General features: G+C 39.5%; 1 protein-coding gene across 6 annotated transcripts in view; it reads right to left on the bottom strand.

Moving 5' to 3' along the window:
• Positions 1 to 16,917, bottom strand: part of LOC126299571 (zinc finger Ran-binding domain-containing protein 2) — a 76,545-nt gene that overhangs the window by 5,119 nt on the left and 54,509 nt on the right. For all 6 annotated transcript variants that reach the window (XM_049991574.1, XM_049991576.1, XM_049991575.1 and 3 more), the window contains exon 5: positions 6,093 to 6,215. In XM_049991574.1, coding sequence (XP_049847531.1) covers positions 6,093 to 6,215 — 123 coding nt within the window. The remainder of the gene's footprint in view (positions 1 to 6,092; positions 6,216 to 16,917) is intronic.

Here is a 16,917-nt window from a genome sequence, read left to right as displayed (position 1 = left end):
CCTGCTGATTAGATAATATTTATTAGCTACTAGGTCTTGTTTGTGACCATCATCTAGTAGATACAACACATATAAGCTGGGATGGTTCCTTTATCAAGACCACAGTTGACCATCTGTCCTATCCTAACAAAGCATGTTTTGTACGCTGTGTGTGTGTGTGTGTGTGTGTGTGTGTGTGTGTGTGTGTGTGTGTGTGTGTGTGTGTTTTACACTGACAAATCCTATATGACGAGTGATCCTTGGTTGAATAAAGATAATTAAATAAAATAAATAATTACAGCAAATACTTCCTTAAGATATTCCACAGTGGCAACATATTATCACAAAGTTGACTGCTTCATTGTCATTACGTGTAGTCATATTTATGATAATGACATTTTTTATATAAGCATTACCTATAATTATGAAATATCCTTCCAAGTGATCAGTCATATGAGCAAAACTAGCAGATAATAGACATTATTATGTGAACAATAGCTTTGTGTCACTTATTATGGCATTTTTCAGATACATTCCAGATACAGACCACTGTCTCCATAAAATTTCCCTACTTTATTCCACCACAAATTGCTGTGGCCACACTGAAATTTCCTTTAACAAAAAGGAAACTTCCAGGCACAGTCCCACACAATGTGATCTACATATTCTTGTGTTTCCTTTACAAATATGACACTGTTTAAGAATTATCACATATAACAATTGGTGTACAATTTTTTAATACTGCTATAATTACATTTTATAGAGTTTGTTATATTCACCTTTCACTTTTATACTAAATTTCATTTCTTCAAAATACTTTCAATGGTTTATTATAACTATATTAGGCCTTGCTGGTTGTTTCCCTTGACTGGTCAACAGTTAACAGTGTGCCAACATTAGCATAAAACGCCTTTGACATATTAATCTTCTATTATTTACGCCAACATATATGCATCAACTGACTGACTAAGAAGAGCTATGTTCTTTGCACAGGCAATGAATTGCTGCCTGTTACCTCAAAAAGGGAGTAGCGCTCTTTCATTTCAGCAAAAATTGACATTACAAACAAGTTCCTCTTTGAAACTGTGTGCTGGATTGTGGATCAGAACTGGAACCTTGCCTCTTACCAACATAACCTTCCACTTTTATACACTGACTCCATACTAATTACAACAAAAAGCTAAGCATTTGCAATATCCACAACTATACTTTATTCAGAACAATATTCACGACAGCATTGTGTGTGCAATTTCATCGAACATTCTTGTGATATTAATAAAAAAGGACTGCATTGATGCTAAAATAATAATAATTAATCATTATTAGTGAAATAATTTAATTTTCTGTGAAAATTATACCTCAGACAATACTCATGGAAAAGATAATGGAAATCTTCATCTTTTGTTATCTACGATACTTCTAGAACAATCTTTCTTCTTGTTCGAACTGTTGTAGTGATCCGACGCGATTGATGACTTGTAGAACTGAGGTCGGTAAAAAACTGTATTATGGTGCTAAGTAATATTTGAAAAACAGAGTTTCTGTGTCATTGAAATCAATACATGTGTTTGAACTTTTATTTTAATATGATTCTTGTCCTACATAAATGTTAAGTTTTCTGTTAAGCTACAATGGAGCGCAGCCATTAGCGCCACTGATCTACAGTGCAGATTATTGGTAAAGTTCTCAGTAATGAGTGATTAACATGGAGAAATACTTTTAAATGTTAATGAATACAGTTAACGTGTGCCTCTCAAATCAACAAAGTTCTTCTGAAATTAATGAGATGGATAGCTAAAATGACCATTAATATGTCAGCCTTGGATAGAAAAAGTACACGAAAGGACAAAATCCGCTACAAAGGAAAGAAAAACAACAAAGTGGGAGGGGGGTATGGAGGCAGGGAACATCCCAAAGCCCTCTGGGGCATATAAAGTGGTTAGAGGCTGTTGTTCCTTGTCTGACTGGCAGGTTCTTGGTCATTATGAAAGTCTAGTGACATAGGTCAATAAAATGGTGGAGCACATAAAGTAACACCCTTAGATTAAAATGATGAGAGATGTAGAACTATAAATGAATTGCAAGGTGGGATCAGGCCAATCTACCACCCACAGGCAACCCAAGATACTCTGGGGGTGGGGGCTGAGACTACAGCAGTTGGTGATCAGCTACCCCACTCCCATGGACTGGTAAAGGCCATATTATCCGATCTCAAAATAAGATTGTACAAGCCACACTATTGGATAAGGTGTAAAATCAGATTTGATGGTTTGACATCAATAGGTAATATTGAGGGTAATAAGTCAGCTAGTTCAGTGTTTCCTTTATAGGAGTACAAGTGGGTCTTTTATTTAAATGTGCACCAGTGATATAGGACTACTGGAACTACAATGACGCAGAGTGGCTTGTTTAATAATGTATGCCTGGGTCAGTCTAGGGCAGTCAGTGTGGAGTTGGCAGTGAATTGTAGAATCTTGGCAGGACATTCTGCATGAATACATCCATGCAGTTAGTCAGGTCCTGGTATCTTTCATTATAGGGCACCCATTTTAGTAGCCTCCTTGGCCAAATAATCTGTGAATTTGATTCCTAATATTCTGACTTTGTTAGGGGTACAGATAAATATAATCAGTTTTTTGATATTTTGGAACTCAAATACAAGGTCTTGACTGGATAAAACCAGTACATGTCAGGGGTAGTGATTATGACTTGTAAGCTGCTCACACTGTCACAGAAAATTGCAAAAGACTCGTGTGAGCAGGTACAAATGTATCTAAGAGCTCACAAAATAGACTACTAATTCTGCAATAAAAACACTATGTTACTTCTGTGGTAGTGCATGTTGTTCACTGCCACCTTAGTGTGTGAAGGCATAACATAACCCATTGGCCATTGACACATGACCCATCATAATAGATTTGCAAACATCATGGAATGTTTCACCATAAAAAGACACTCGCTACATCCTTTGGCCCTGAAGGATGGATTTAGACAAAGTTGTGGGGAACAGATCTTCCCAGGGGGGTGTTCACGAGAATGATCATGAGAGAAGGTTCACAGAAATGTCACATATAGCTAAGAGAACTTGGATTGTAGATACACCAGACCAAGGGCATTTCTGTGGAGGTCCCGCCCTTCTATCCAGGAACACCATTTGTGATGGTGGCAACCCTCATTACAAGTCTTTTGGAAGTAGTGCACTAGAAACTACTAGTAACAGGTCAAGATTGGGCTTTCCTTATGGTGCCCTGTAGTTGGCTGGAACTTACAATGAAGAACTGTGACACATGCCGAAGTTTTACAGGTGTAGGGAATGTGAAACTGTAGGGCCCATGGTTTCTGTAAGTTCATTAATTGCTGTTAGGAAAAATGTTACTTTTATTTGTGAGACTCCATTTTTCTGGGTACAGGGGAGATTTTGAGAAGTGTCTACTTGATCACGGGAGGACCAATGAGAGAAAAATTTCCACACAAAAATTGGGAGGACACGTATAAAGCCCCAACCATATATAGTAGCAAGAATAGGGTGCTGTATTACATTTGTTACAATTTGGAGTGAAGAAAAACACTAATACTGAGACGTTAGTAATGAGTGAACATCATTCTGATAGCGGATTTCAAGTGAATTAAGTGGCTGTTGGTATATTGACTCTACCAAAATCCACTTTCATATTTGGTTATACAATTAAACCCTTTGTTAATGCACCTCTGGGGACCCAAATATTTTTTCCTTACACGGAAGTTTTGCGTAGGTATACAAAAACATTGACTCAGAATCATAACCCAAGGATTCATTGTCACCGTTGTTGCCCCCCCCCCCCCCCCCAACAACAACAACAACAACAACAACAACAACAACAACAACAACAACAACCTTACTGTTCCTTAACAAGCATACCACACATCCTTTATAAAGGCATGCTGGAAAGTAATGCCTCTGAATTTTTTATTCTGGACTCAATATCGGCTGAGGTATTACATGTTATGCATATTACTAGGCTGTCTTTATTGCTTCAATGATACAAGTTGTAATCCTTTGGCATTAGAGGGCTCTGAATTGTAGCATGTAACATGGTGGCGTGTAATATGAGTATGTCAGTGTACGAGAAACACTATGTTACAATCAAGTTCCAACCATTGAAAACTGAAAGCATGAATTCAAAGAGTACATCCATGCCTGGAGCACCATCTCCTTCAGCACACAATGACAGACAAATTATAAGCACTGCGACATCTACAACAATCGAACGCCTTGTGTTCACAGTCACTGATAATCCTCCATACTTGGCCCCATCTGATTTTCATCCTTTGCCAAAACTTAAAGAACACCTTCGGGGACTTCATTTTGATAGTGATAAAGTGGTACAGGTAAGATTGTGGCTTCATCAGCAAAGTCAAACATTCTACAGTGAAGGCATCAACAAACTGATCTCCCGTTTGGTGAAATGTATTTGTTGCCACAGTGATTATGTTAAGAAAAAATGAAGATTTTGGATGGTTTGTTTTATTTAAAATGCTTTTAAGAGCTTTGACACAAAAAAATTAGAGACATTACTTTTCAGACTGTCCTCATACATCAATCTTGTGTGTGGAAGTCAGAACTTTGCCATCACAAGAAGCAAAATCCTGGAAATGCACAGTTTCAGGAACACCCGGGATTCTACTCCATTCTTGCTGGACCAATGTTGTCCTCGACAGCAACTGATGTACCACAACCAGCCTTCATGAAACAATTTGACACAGTCTGTTGTTTTATACAACAACAACAACAACAACAAACAACAACAAACAAGCACAGCCTGTAGAATGTCAAGTCATCACTTCCTTACTTTCTAGGAATCGAATTTACTTCTGGACATTTGCTACTCCGTATTTGGCTTTAACAATGTACTATGCCTAGGTCAAGAGGCCTGCAGATAACTTGTGCTGTTTGGTGGAAGGAACACAACATTTACAGCCCTTTGAATGTACAGGCCATCATTCAATAATAAGTACTATTTTTCTTCCTGTTGCACCCCTTTTGGCATCTAAAAGCCTTCTGACATATTCTGGGCAAAGCTGTTGTACTCTTAAGTACAAGGTAGCATTTTTACATTTATAAAACAACTGTGAGTTTTGAATTTTTCTATTACTAGCGGACACAACATTTCACATCACTAGTTACACATAATAGCACAGTCACACTTTCTTTCCTCTGTGACATTTTTCTCGCTGAACAGAATACATTTTGCAGGAAGTAAATTGCGAGAGACACCTGTTTCACCTGAGTTGAAATTGGCTGGGCTTATAACCCTATACCAATTGTGGCAATGTAATTTTCTTCCAACTTTCTATTTCCACAGACTCACAGTCGAAATATTGATGTACTCTCTAAATTCAGCAAGATATTTTTCCAGGCAGTTACCATGTCTTTGTTTACAAATGTTGCCTAACCAAAGGTATTTTGTTAAACAATTTCAGCACATCCCTTAAACCTACAACACCAACCAGTAAATGCAATAAAATTTTATCTTTTCATCTTTCTCTCACTTTCTAGAGCCATTGCTAGAATTACTGGTCCTTTTACAGGAATGGACACATCTACTGAATTAAAACATTTTGCACGTCGGCACTTCTGCCAGCTTTCATTTTCTGGTGTTTCTTTGTCCCTTCACAAGTAATTTGTTCAAGGTATTTACATTTACTAACAAAAACAGAAACATTGCTCCATCAGAGGGCAGTACATCTTATGAAGGAGAGTTACACTTTAAACAGCAAATTCTTTATACAGTATACTCTCTTATGGAAGTTCGGGGGGGACTGGAGTCAAGGATCATTTTACACAGGAAAGCATTTTACGAAGGAAGATTAGGTTTAACGTCCCATCAACATTGAGGTCATTAGAGATGGGGAATGGTCTCAGATAGGGTCAAGGAAGGGGAAGGAAATTGCCCATGCCCTTTCAAAGGAACCATCCCAGCATTTGCCTTGAGTGACCTTAGGATACCACTGAAAACCATAGTCCTCCCGAATGTGGGTCCTGTGTACAAACCACTGGGCCACCCTGATTGGTAAAGCATTTTAGACACAGACATCTTAATAACTGTATAACCTAAATTTTTTATTTAGCGTACATCATCCTCTTCCTCATCATCCTCTTCTTCATCTTCTTCATCACGGTCTACATCCAGTTTTGCTACTCTGCGTGGTTTTTCTGGAATCGACTCTCCATTCTTTTTCTTCTTTTTTCTTCCAAACTGCAAGAACACAACACACAAAATCAAGTCAGAATAAATGAACTTCATTCTATCTTTGATGATGGGGTAATCAGTGACATTAGCTTAGTATTGGCCATGTTCACATGACTTAAGCTATGTTACAGGAGTGAGTCAGAAATCTTTTTCCAAAATACTGTCAGTGATTTTGTGTCTGTATGTACGCTTGCCATACAAGTGAATCCGTAAATGAATGCAAACACACGTATATCCCAATGTTGACACTGTTTTGCCAAACAATTTGTTAAATATGTGAACGATTTTCAGGTATATTCAGTTTATTCTATTTGTCAATCACGGTATAATATATTAGTGTGAATGGTAACCTATTTTCATGCCATAGCATCTATTAAATTTTATGTTATGTAGAAAATCCAATGTGAATATTTCAATGTATCAACAGAAGTTCCTGATGTTACTTACACTCCATAACATACTGTAAAAGAAACAATAATATAATTGTTGATTAAATGTGCGCTTACAACAGCAAATCCAAGCTACTAATAATGTGTGCAGGGTTTTCTCACTCCAGTGACATAACTATGGTCATTTTTACTTTACCATTCTTAATTTCACATACGACAAAGCAAATACACTCCTGGAAATTGAAATAAGAACACCGTGAATTCATTGTCCCAGGAAGGGGAAACTTTATGACACATTCCTGGGGTCAGATACATCACATTATCACACTGACAGAACCACAGGCACATAGACACAGGCAACAGAGCATGCACAATGTCGGCACTAGTACAGTGTATATCCACCTTTCGCAGCAATGCAGGCTGCTATTCTCCCATGGAGACGATCGTAGAGATGCTGGATGTAGTCCTGTGGAACGGCTTGCCATGCCATTCCCACCTGGTGCCTCAGTTGGACCAGCGTTCGTGCTGGACGTGCAGACCGCGTGAGACAACGCTTCATCCAGTCCCAAACATGCTCAATGGGGGACAGATCCGGAGATATTGCTGGCTAGGGTAGTTGACTTACACCTTCTAGAGCACGTTGGGTGGCACGGGATACATGCGGACGTGCATTGTCCTGTTGGAACAGCAAGTTCCCTTGCCGGTCTAGGAATGGTAGAACGATGGGTTCGATGCCGGTTTGGATGTACCGTGCACTATTCAGTGTCCCCTCGACGATCACCAGAGGTGTACGGCCAGTATAGGAGATCGCTCCCTACACCATGATGCCGGGTGTTGGCCCTGTGTGCCTCGGTCGTATGCAGTTCTGATTGTGGCGCTCACCAGCACGGCGCCAAACACGCATACGACCATCATTGGCACCAAGGCAGAAGCGACTCTCATCGCTGAAGACGACACGTCTCCATTCGTCCCTCCATTCACGCCTGTCGTGACACCACTGGAGGCGGGCTGCACGATGTTGGGGCGTGAGCGGAAGACGGCCTAACGGTGTGCGGGACCGTAGCCCAGCTTCATGGAGATGGTTGCGAATGGTCCTCGCCGATACCCCAGGAGCAACAGTGTCCCTAATTTGCTGGGAAGTGGCGGTGCGGTCCCCTACGGCACTGCGTAGGATCCTACGGTCTTGGCGTGCATCCGTGCGTCGCTGCGGTCCGGTCCCAGGTCGACGGGCACGTGCACCTTCTGCCGACCACTGGCAACAACAACGATGTACTGTGGAGACCTCACGCCCCACGTGTTGAGCAATTCGGCTGTACGTCCACCCAGCCTCCCGCATGCCCACTATACGCCCTCGCTCAAAGTCCGTCAACTGCACATACGGTTCACGTCCACGCTGTCGCGGCATGCTACCAGTGTTAAAGACTGCGATGGAGCTCCGTATGCCACGGCAAACTGGCTGACACTGACGGCGGCGGTGCACAAATGTTGCGCAGCTAGCGCCATTCGACGGCCAACACCGTGGTTCCTGGTGTGTCCGCTGTGCCGTGCGTGTGATCATTGCTTGTACAGCCCTCTCGCAGTGTCCGGAGCAAGTATGGTGGGTCTGACACACTGGTGTCAATGTGTTCTTTTTTCCATTTCCAGGAGTGTAAAATCTTCACAAAAAATATAACAAATGAACTAAAAATATTTTGAGTGAGGTACCACATCATAATGTGAAAAACTATACTGGATAAACCAACATTTTGTCTACTGTTTCAGTGACGTACTCCTAAGTTTACTGTCACCAGGCTTTTCGAGTATAGTTCCCCCCCCCCCCCCCCCACCCCATTATGATGAAGTACCATACTCAGAAAACTTTTGTAAACTGACTCTAGCTGTGGAAGCCTATGCAAATATAACATTTTTATGGGGTAATATGTGCTGGCCAAACTGTAATACTTTACGTACAGCAAACATTAAAGTTTCAAATAAACCAAGATAACTGCTACACAAGATACCAATGTATGCTGACGGGGAAGTGTATTTCACTAACTGGGGGGAACAGCCACCTAGCCTCTAAAGTTATTTTAATCACCTTCAATTTATGTACATACACAGCTATTAACATTCTAGTAAAAAAATAAATAAACAGAAAGAGGACCCACACTCAGAATGACATCAAATTTGAACAGAATATTACCAAATAAAGGGGAAACGGTGTGGAAACAAATTTAATGCAAATCTTACCATTAGGTGGCAGTTGTCCAGAATATGCAAAATATAAGACGTGAGGCACTCGTCATGACTGTCTCACTGCCAAAATTGTGTGCTGCTGGTACAGTCCTTTTAAAAGAATGTTGACTGTGGACAAGTAGTTCTGCAGAAGTTTTGGACACACAACAGTATGAAAAATAGTACTGGTCTAATGTCTGTCGGAGAAAATGATGAAATTCAGGAAGACAGGTCTTTTCTAGTGCAATTTAGCAGATGGAGGAAAATAATTGATCCAACATCGGTAGAAGATGTGGCCACAGCACTGCAGCAGGGATCGAGCAATGGTTTGCAGACATGCACTGGAGGAGGAACAGCCTGAACTTTGGATGCGCCTGTGAGCAAGGTGCATAAAATTCTGCAAAACATCCTGTATTGTTAACCATACATAATTACCCATGTTCACGAGTTGCTTCACGTTGACCTGCCACTAAGACAAACATTTATCCTAGAATTTCTTGCTTGCATGGAAGTGAACAATGAATGACCATGCAACATTCTGTAGACAAAGACAATTTTTATCTCAAGAGCCAACACACAGAACTCCAGAATTTGGGCAACAGAAAATCTTTTCGCACATCAGCTGGTGCTGCTTCATTCTGCAAAGGTGACTGTGGTGCGGGCTGACGGCATAGTTTATCGTAGGACCATATTTTTTCGAGGAGATGGGTCCCATAGGTCCAGTGGCCTGTACCGTCACTCGTAACTGTTAAGAGTCTTTAGCACACCAGTGTCATTCCGAACCTTCACAGCATGGCTGTGTGGGCAGGGCCATTTTTATACAAGATGGTGCTCCTCTGCACAATGCACATCCAGCAACGCAGCTGCTGCAAAAGCATTTTGGAAATGCTAGAATTATCAGCCATTATTTCCCTACAGCCTGGCTGTCCAGTTCACCTGATCATAACTGCACGACTTCTGGCTGTGGGTTTATCTGAAAGGTGCTGTGTTCACTGCTCTGATTGCTGAATTGAAGGCACATACTGTGCAACACATTCCAAATGTGACTCCTGAATACACTATGACCTGTTGTAGAACACTGTTTCTTGATTTAAACTTGGGGCAGAAAATGGTGGACAGCACATTGAAAATATCTTGTGCCAGTCTCACGACAATTAAAAACCACTGTCATTGTCGCTTTTTATGTGGGTTTTGGCCTCAGGACAATTAATTAGAGGATTACATTGGACCAGATACCATAGGAATGTCATACAGAAAGGCAGTGACTGTAAATTCTTGGGTCCAATAACCTCATTTCCTTTTTTATTTAATGCAGTGATGGCCTCACTTGTTTGCAGACAATTTTTGTTTGCGTGAGAAGGCACAGACATTGGATGTGAGACAGGAAGGACAGGGAATGAGGTGAAAAATAGGTCTTTGCAGAGAGAGGATGCCAGTGGGTCAGGTGTTGACTTCACGGAAGCGAGGATGCCAGAGTACGGAATGGGTGGCAGCTACCTCCCCTTGCCCAGCAGCCGTAAAGGAGAGCACTGCATTTTCATGTTTTTCAAAGGGCCTTTGTAGATAGCCATCTGACACCGTTTGGAAGAAAACACGGCCTGCACAAATAATGGCTTAGCCTCGTAGGATGCTCTCAGAATTTGGGTAGATTGTGATGTGTTATATCTGGCAGGTTGCCATATGTACAAAAAGCCTCAATATTGGATCACTGTTTTCTGCATTTTTTGCTATTGATGAGAATGTATGGTTTGGCAGTAAAAGGTAGCTGGACTTAAGGATCTACCAAACAGTTGAGACTTCAGAAGACAATGTAGAGTTTGCACCGAGATTTATATGAGCAGACGTAACCAGCATGGATCTCGAGTTATTACAGACACTGATCTGTGTGCACCCTGTGCATGTCAACTACACATGTAGCAGCAGATCACCGCACCTTAGCAGATGAGCAGGGAATGCAATCACAGCAGTAGCAGTGCACCCTTACTTTCAATTGAGAGTTATTCACACGATGGTAGCATTCATCACGGCATTTGTGCGCCATTACAGTGAGCATATATAGTACTGGTGTGTTAGTATTTCCTTGGGCCAAACTGGCATTTCTGTACAAGAACCTGTCTCAGATTCAATCTAGGCTTGTTGAATTTGACAGTTTCGCAGTTAGTCACCTCGTCTACAGTCACTGTTTTCCATGTAGAATTAACAAGCTTTGCAATTCACTTTTTGATTGATATTACCACCAGAAGGGTCTATTTTTCTATTTTGCTGAGTAACAACACTCATCAATTAAAGCCACTAATTCAATTTCAAAGATGCGTGTTTGTAAATCATTGCACATTCTTATAATTCATGCATGTGATTGATGTTTTTAGTGAATAAAACATGGGTTTAAGTGTCTTACTATTTCTATTAGACACCTTTCCATTAAATTAGTAATTCTTTGTGTAAATCTCTACTTTAGGATCTACAGTTTGGGCCATTAAATGTTAGTGTCATGTAATTAAATTATACACATTGAACTCATATTAGCTGTTACGGGCATGGTCCCATTCACAATGTTCTGAGGTAGGATAACTTTCAAAGGTCAGGGATTTTGCAACATTTCCCCTACTTCGATAACATTCCATTCAAACTTGACATCATTCTGAGCTGCGTTTTTTTTTTTTAACAGCATTTCGAAACTTGAACTCTAATTATAATCACCCTAAATATCTCACAAGTGACCCCACTCTGGCTTCACAAAGGTAGCACAATCTGTGGCTAGACAGCTTGTCTGACATAGTGGCAATAAATTATATACACATACCTTCCTCATGAATCGTCCTGTCAATTAGTGAAAACTGTATCAAAATCCATACAGTAGTTTCTAAGATCAGCCTTCACTTATGGACAGAAAATGTGATATGCCAAATGGCTCAGCATGTACATGTCAGGCCAGAAGTCTGAGATCTAGAATTCAACCCTCTGTAGGTCTTATCTTTTTAACATTGAACACTTCTTGCACATCTGGAAATGCTGTACACATGTGGAAAATGCCATGTTAACAAAGGGAATAAATTTCCATTAGGAATTAGTAATCACTGAGAATATTTTATACATAAAACCATCTAGATTGCTTAATATATTTCTTTACTTTTTATGCTGTTTTGTCTACTACCATCATTGGATTAAAACTCAGTACTTCTAAAACATGAACCTTCCTTATTTTGTACATCTCAAGTTTTGATCAGATGACAACAGTAGCTGAAACAGCATACAAAATAAATAAATATATTGAGCGATGTTGTGAGTTTTATTAACAAAAAATGCCTTTTCCACTATGTTTTTAGAGTCAGTAGTGGCACTAGGCAGAAACTTCACATCAGCAATGAATCAGCTTTGCGAGGCCCGTTTCACTTTCCAGTCAGAAAGAAAATTGTTTTTTAGTTTTTAGTTCTGTGACAATGATTTTATATCAGCTGGTCTGCCTCTTTTAACGTTATATCGAAATGATTTATACATGTTAAGCTACATTCCGGTATATGGTACTGTACTAAGAGTAATATATATATTGTATCTCATGTAAGCCCTCCCTCAAACCTGTCATGTTGCATCTTCAAAGGTCTGATGATGGTGCCTTTAGTGTGTAGAAACCGGTCAGCTAGTAAATAGGATTTAAGCGATCTTGGCTTTTGAATTATTTCTGCAACTGAGTGATCGCCCGATAACACACTGTGTGTTCACTGCAAAATAGTTTTTATAAGATCCCAATGCTTCCTTGTTTTGTAAAAAGCATGAACATGATTGATGAAGCCGAAAAATGTTTTAGCTGTTGAAGTGTTAGTGGAAAGTTCCAAAAATGGCATCAGCATGGCATGAACAAAGTTCACTGATTAATACTGAGTATTGTTGTTCTCACACCTATATTAACGTAAACCATATTGGCTCTGCTATCATATCCCTGTCCTCGACAGTTTTGGATGTCTAGGGTATTATTTTCTAGTTCCTTTAAATGGCATTTGTTAAATACTCTCCCATTGTTTCTGTGATGGCAATAAACACAACGAAATGCTCCACTACCTCTACAGTTGAGGAATTACAAAATCTTAATTTTATGATCATTTGTTCCACATGGATCGAATTCCTGGTACAATCTAGCAAAAAGGCATAATATTTTGCTTGTTTGACTGTTTATAATTTCGTTCATAACAGGATTTGGACATTACTGCAATTAATTCATTTCGTTCAGGTTAACAGATTCTCGATGCCCTCTAAACACCAGATTATGCGAAGCGAAGTATTTTATAATATCGATCAATCTTTCAAGCAAATTATACCAATACTTTTGTCATTCCCTACTCAGTCTCTCGTTTTCCTTATCTACTGTTTTTCTGTATTTCATTCCTTTACAGAATTCCATCCATCTAATCATCACACCATGTGTCCTTGACTGTTCATGACACATGCCACAACATCCTTTTACCATCTGTATCTGCAAATACGAAAAAAGTCAACACAGAAAGCAATAAACTTTGTCTTGAGATATGGAGTAAGCTAACAATCTGTGATGTTGCTTTTCACTATTACTCAGTTTCCTAGAAAAATGAAATTTAGTAAAATGTCTTATTTGCATCTTTGGGGTAACTTGGCAGATTTCTCTAGGTTTTGTTGAGGACCATTATGAGTTAAATCAAGACACTATGAATCTGTTTCTGGAAATGCCCACTTTCCCAGATCTAATTCTATAAATGACTCTCTTATATGAATGGTTTACTCTTGATTATCACTTTTGAAGTCCTTATTCTGCTTACAGTCTTGGATCACAGCAGTTTCACCCAACTCTGATGCTGTATAAGAAAAGGTAACAGATTCATTTGATCGTGGAGCAGATTCTGTTTCATAAATTAAAGACATTTGGATAAGAGCTTCATTGGAACCCTCTGGAGCAGTTACACCTTAAGTTTTTTTAAGAAATTTCATCACACTTTAACACATAGCTTGGTTGGATGTACTCGTCTCAGCCTTTCCCTTTTCTTTTTGATGCACCGGATTTCAATTTTCTCCCTATGTCTCTGTCTCTTGAGGGTCCTCCAGACATATTGATCTAAAAGACATTTTGTGCTAAGCACATTGATAAGTACAGTGGGTTCTTAAGGCACTCAATGTCATAGTATAGAGCGAATAGGTTGTGTGATTGTCATACACGGCGGAATATTTTTTTTAATATCCTGTCATGTATGATAGCAGCCAAATAAATTCGCCAAGACTGTATTTGTAAACTGACTTACCATAGTACGCGGTTCCTTTAGTATTTATGACAAACTGGTACAACCACCCCTTCAGAGATAAAAGACTTGTTCACTTATACAGTTCAATAACTTGAAAAATGAGTGAACTGTCACTTGGTAGGATTGGTTTCAGAGAGCTGCCATTACTGGCCAAGGCAGTTCTCCTGCCCGTATTGTCTCTTCCACAGAGCATTGTTCCATTTCCTTGTTATTTGCTCAAAGTGTCAATTCCAGAAAACTGTGCATACCAAGTGGGCTGTCAATATGGTATAAAAAAAGGGCAAGTATTTTCCATTTAACATGCACCTGTCTTTAATATGGCGATCATCTTCCTCTCCAAGTATGTAATTTAATCATTTATTTTACAAATTTTTTTTTTAGCCTGTATGAATGGCTTTATAACAAAACAGTCTTCTTTGAGTTCCATGCATTACTGCAGTCTAGTGCACATGCGCTGATTCATGACAGGTATATCCCGTGATTCATGACAGGTATATCCCGTGTGAAACCTGTAATGTGATAGGTCTACAAGAACCAGCCTGCAGTCCCAAACTTGTACCCTTGGTGTGCTGCCGCATAAGTGTACACCATAACTGCATTTTGTAATGGGGTTGCCAGACGGCTCTACATAAATACTACCACATTAGTACAGAAATAGACAGACAACTAAGTAGCTAAAATTTTAACAGCTTAAATAACTTTTTTTGCGAGGCCCCCACAGGCTTGGGGCTGTCAGCAGTTGCCAACACCTAACGCCACCACTGTTTTAGAGTCCATGTGAAACTGTAGAGCCCACTATAATTGGTTGGAAAGGCAATTTGAAGGTTGGGCAAGGACAGGGGTCATACTACCTTCAAAAGGGCCATGCCTATAAGTATTATTAGTATCCAAACCAACCTCCAGGTGGTGGACAGCTGTACAATACATAAAGCGCAATCTGCCATGTAGATTTGCAAAGTGAAATGCATAGTCTTAAATTTCCTTTCTTAAGTACTATGCACTAAAATGGTTGGAAATTCCTTACATACCTGGCATTTTAAGTACTAAGCAGAGGCTATTTCAGGACATCTATTATGCAGAGGCTATTTCAGGACATTGTAACAAGACAAAATACACCAGCACTTATATGTGCTAAATGTGAAAAAAGATGGTTATCTTTGGATTATAAAGGAAATAAACTTTGTGTAACTGACAAAAAAGACAGTTTGAGATTTTTCCCTATACTTGTGATTCCCCTCGCATGAACCATGGACCTTGCCGTGGTGGTCTGAGTTGTGTACCAGAAAAATGTTTGGTTCTTGAAGGGGGCAGCAGTTTTTCGGTAGCTGCAGGAGCAACTGTCTGGGTGACTGACTGATCTGGACTTGTAATATCAGTCAACATGGTCTTCCTGAGCTGGTACTGTGAATGGTACTTTTCTCGAGGGCCTGTTGCTCTACTATATGGTTAAATGATGATGGAATACTCTAGGGTAAAATACACCAGAGGTAAAATAGTCCCCAATTCAGATCTTGAGTTGGGACCATTCAGGAGGATGTCATCACTAGGAAAAACAAAATTGTAATTCTGCAGAATGGAGTGTGGAATGCTAGATCCCTTAAATCAGGCAGGCAGGTTCAAAAATTTAAATATGGAAATGGATAGGTTGAAGTTATATGTAAGGGCAATTCTGGTCAGGCACGTACACAGAAGTAGGTCTAGTAAAGAATAAGAGAAGCTATCAGCATAGTGAATGCATTAATCTAGCCAAGATAGGCACAAAGCCAATACCCACAGCAGTACAAGTTTATGTGCCAACTAGCTCTGCAGATGAAGGGTGTGAAGAAATGTATTATGAGATAAAAGAAATTATTCAGATAGTTAAGGCAAACAAAAATTCAATTGTGATTGGGGACTGGAATTCGATAGTACAAAGTGGAAGAAAAGGAAACACAGTAGGAGGATACTGATTGGGGGGAAGGGAATGAAAGAGGAAACCACCTGATAGAATTTTGCACAGAGCATAATTTAACCATCATTAACATTTGGTTTAAGAAACCTGAAAGAAAGTTGTATAAATGGAGGGGATTCAGGACCTCAGATGTTAAGTCCCATAGTTCTCAGAGCCATTTGAACCATTTTTGTATAAATGGTGACCTGGGGGCACTGGAAGGTTTCAGATTGATTATATAATGGTAAGACAGAGATTTCAAAACCAGATCTTACACTGTAAGACATTTCCAGGGGCAGATGTGAAATATAGATTAGAACTTAAGAAACTGCAAAAAAAGTAGGAAATTATGGAGATGGGATCTGGATAAGTTTAAAACAAAAACAGGTTGTTCAGTGTTTAAAAGAGCACATTACACAATGATTGACTGAAACAAGGAAAAGGAAAACAGCAGGTGGCAAATGGTAGGCATTTAGAGATGAAGTAGTGAAAGTAACAAGAATTCAATACATAAAAAGACAAGGTAGAGCAAAAAACCTCTGACATCATAGGAGATTCTGGATTTAATTGATGAAAGGAGAAAATATAAAATATAGCAAATGAAGCAAGGGAAAGGGAATACAAACGTCTAAACAACAAGGCAGGAAGTGCCAAATGACTAAGTAGGAATGGCTGGAGGACAAATCTAAGGCTATAGAACCATGAATCACTTGAGTCATTCCATGTCAAATCAATACAGAAAAGTACAATTTTCAACCTGACACTCTTTGATTTGTATAAAATTTGGTGTGTTCACTGCACATGACAAAAGAATTAAATATACAAATTACAGAATTTTAACACAAGTAAGACAAAAGTAATGCCCACTCAAAGTTCTAAAAACATGCGGAAAATTTGACAAGCACTGCTGA

This window comes from Schistocerca gregaria, chromosome X, assembly GCF_023897955.1.
Source record: "Schistocerca gregaria isolate iqSchGreg1 chromosome X, iqSchGreg1.2, whole genome shotgun sequence".
NCBI lineage: Eukaryota > Metazoa > Arthropoda > Insecta > Orthoptera > Acrididae > Schistocerca > Schistocerca gregaria.
Note: the sequence above shows the minus strand (reverse complement) of the source record. Positions and strands in the feature narration are given on the sequence as shown.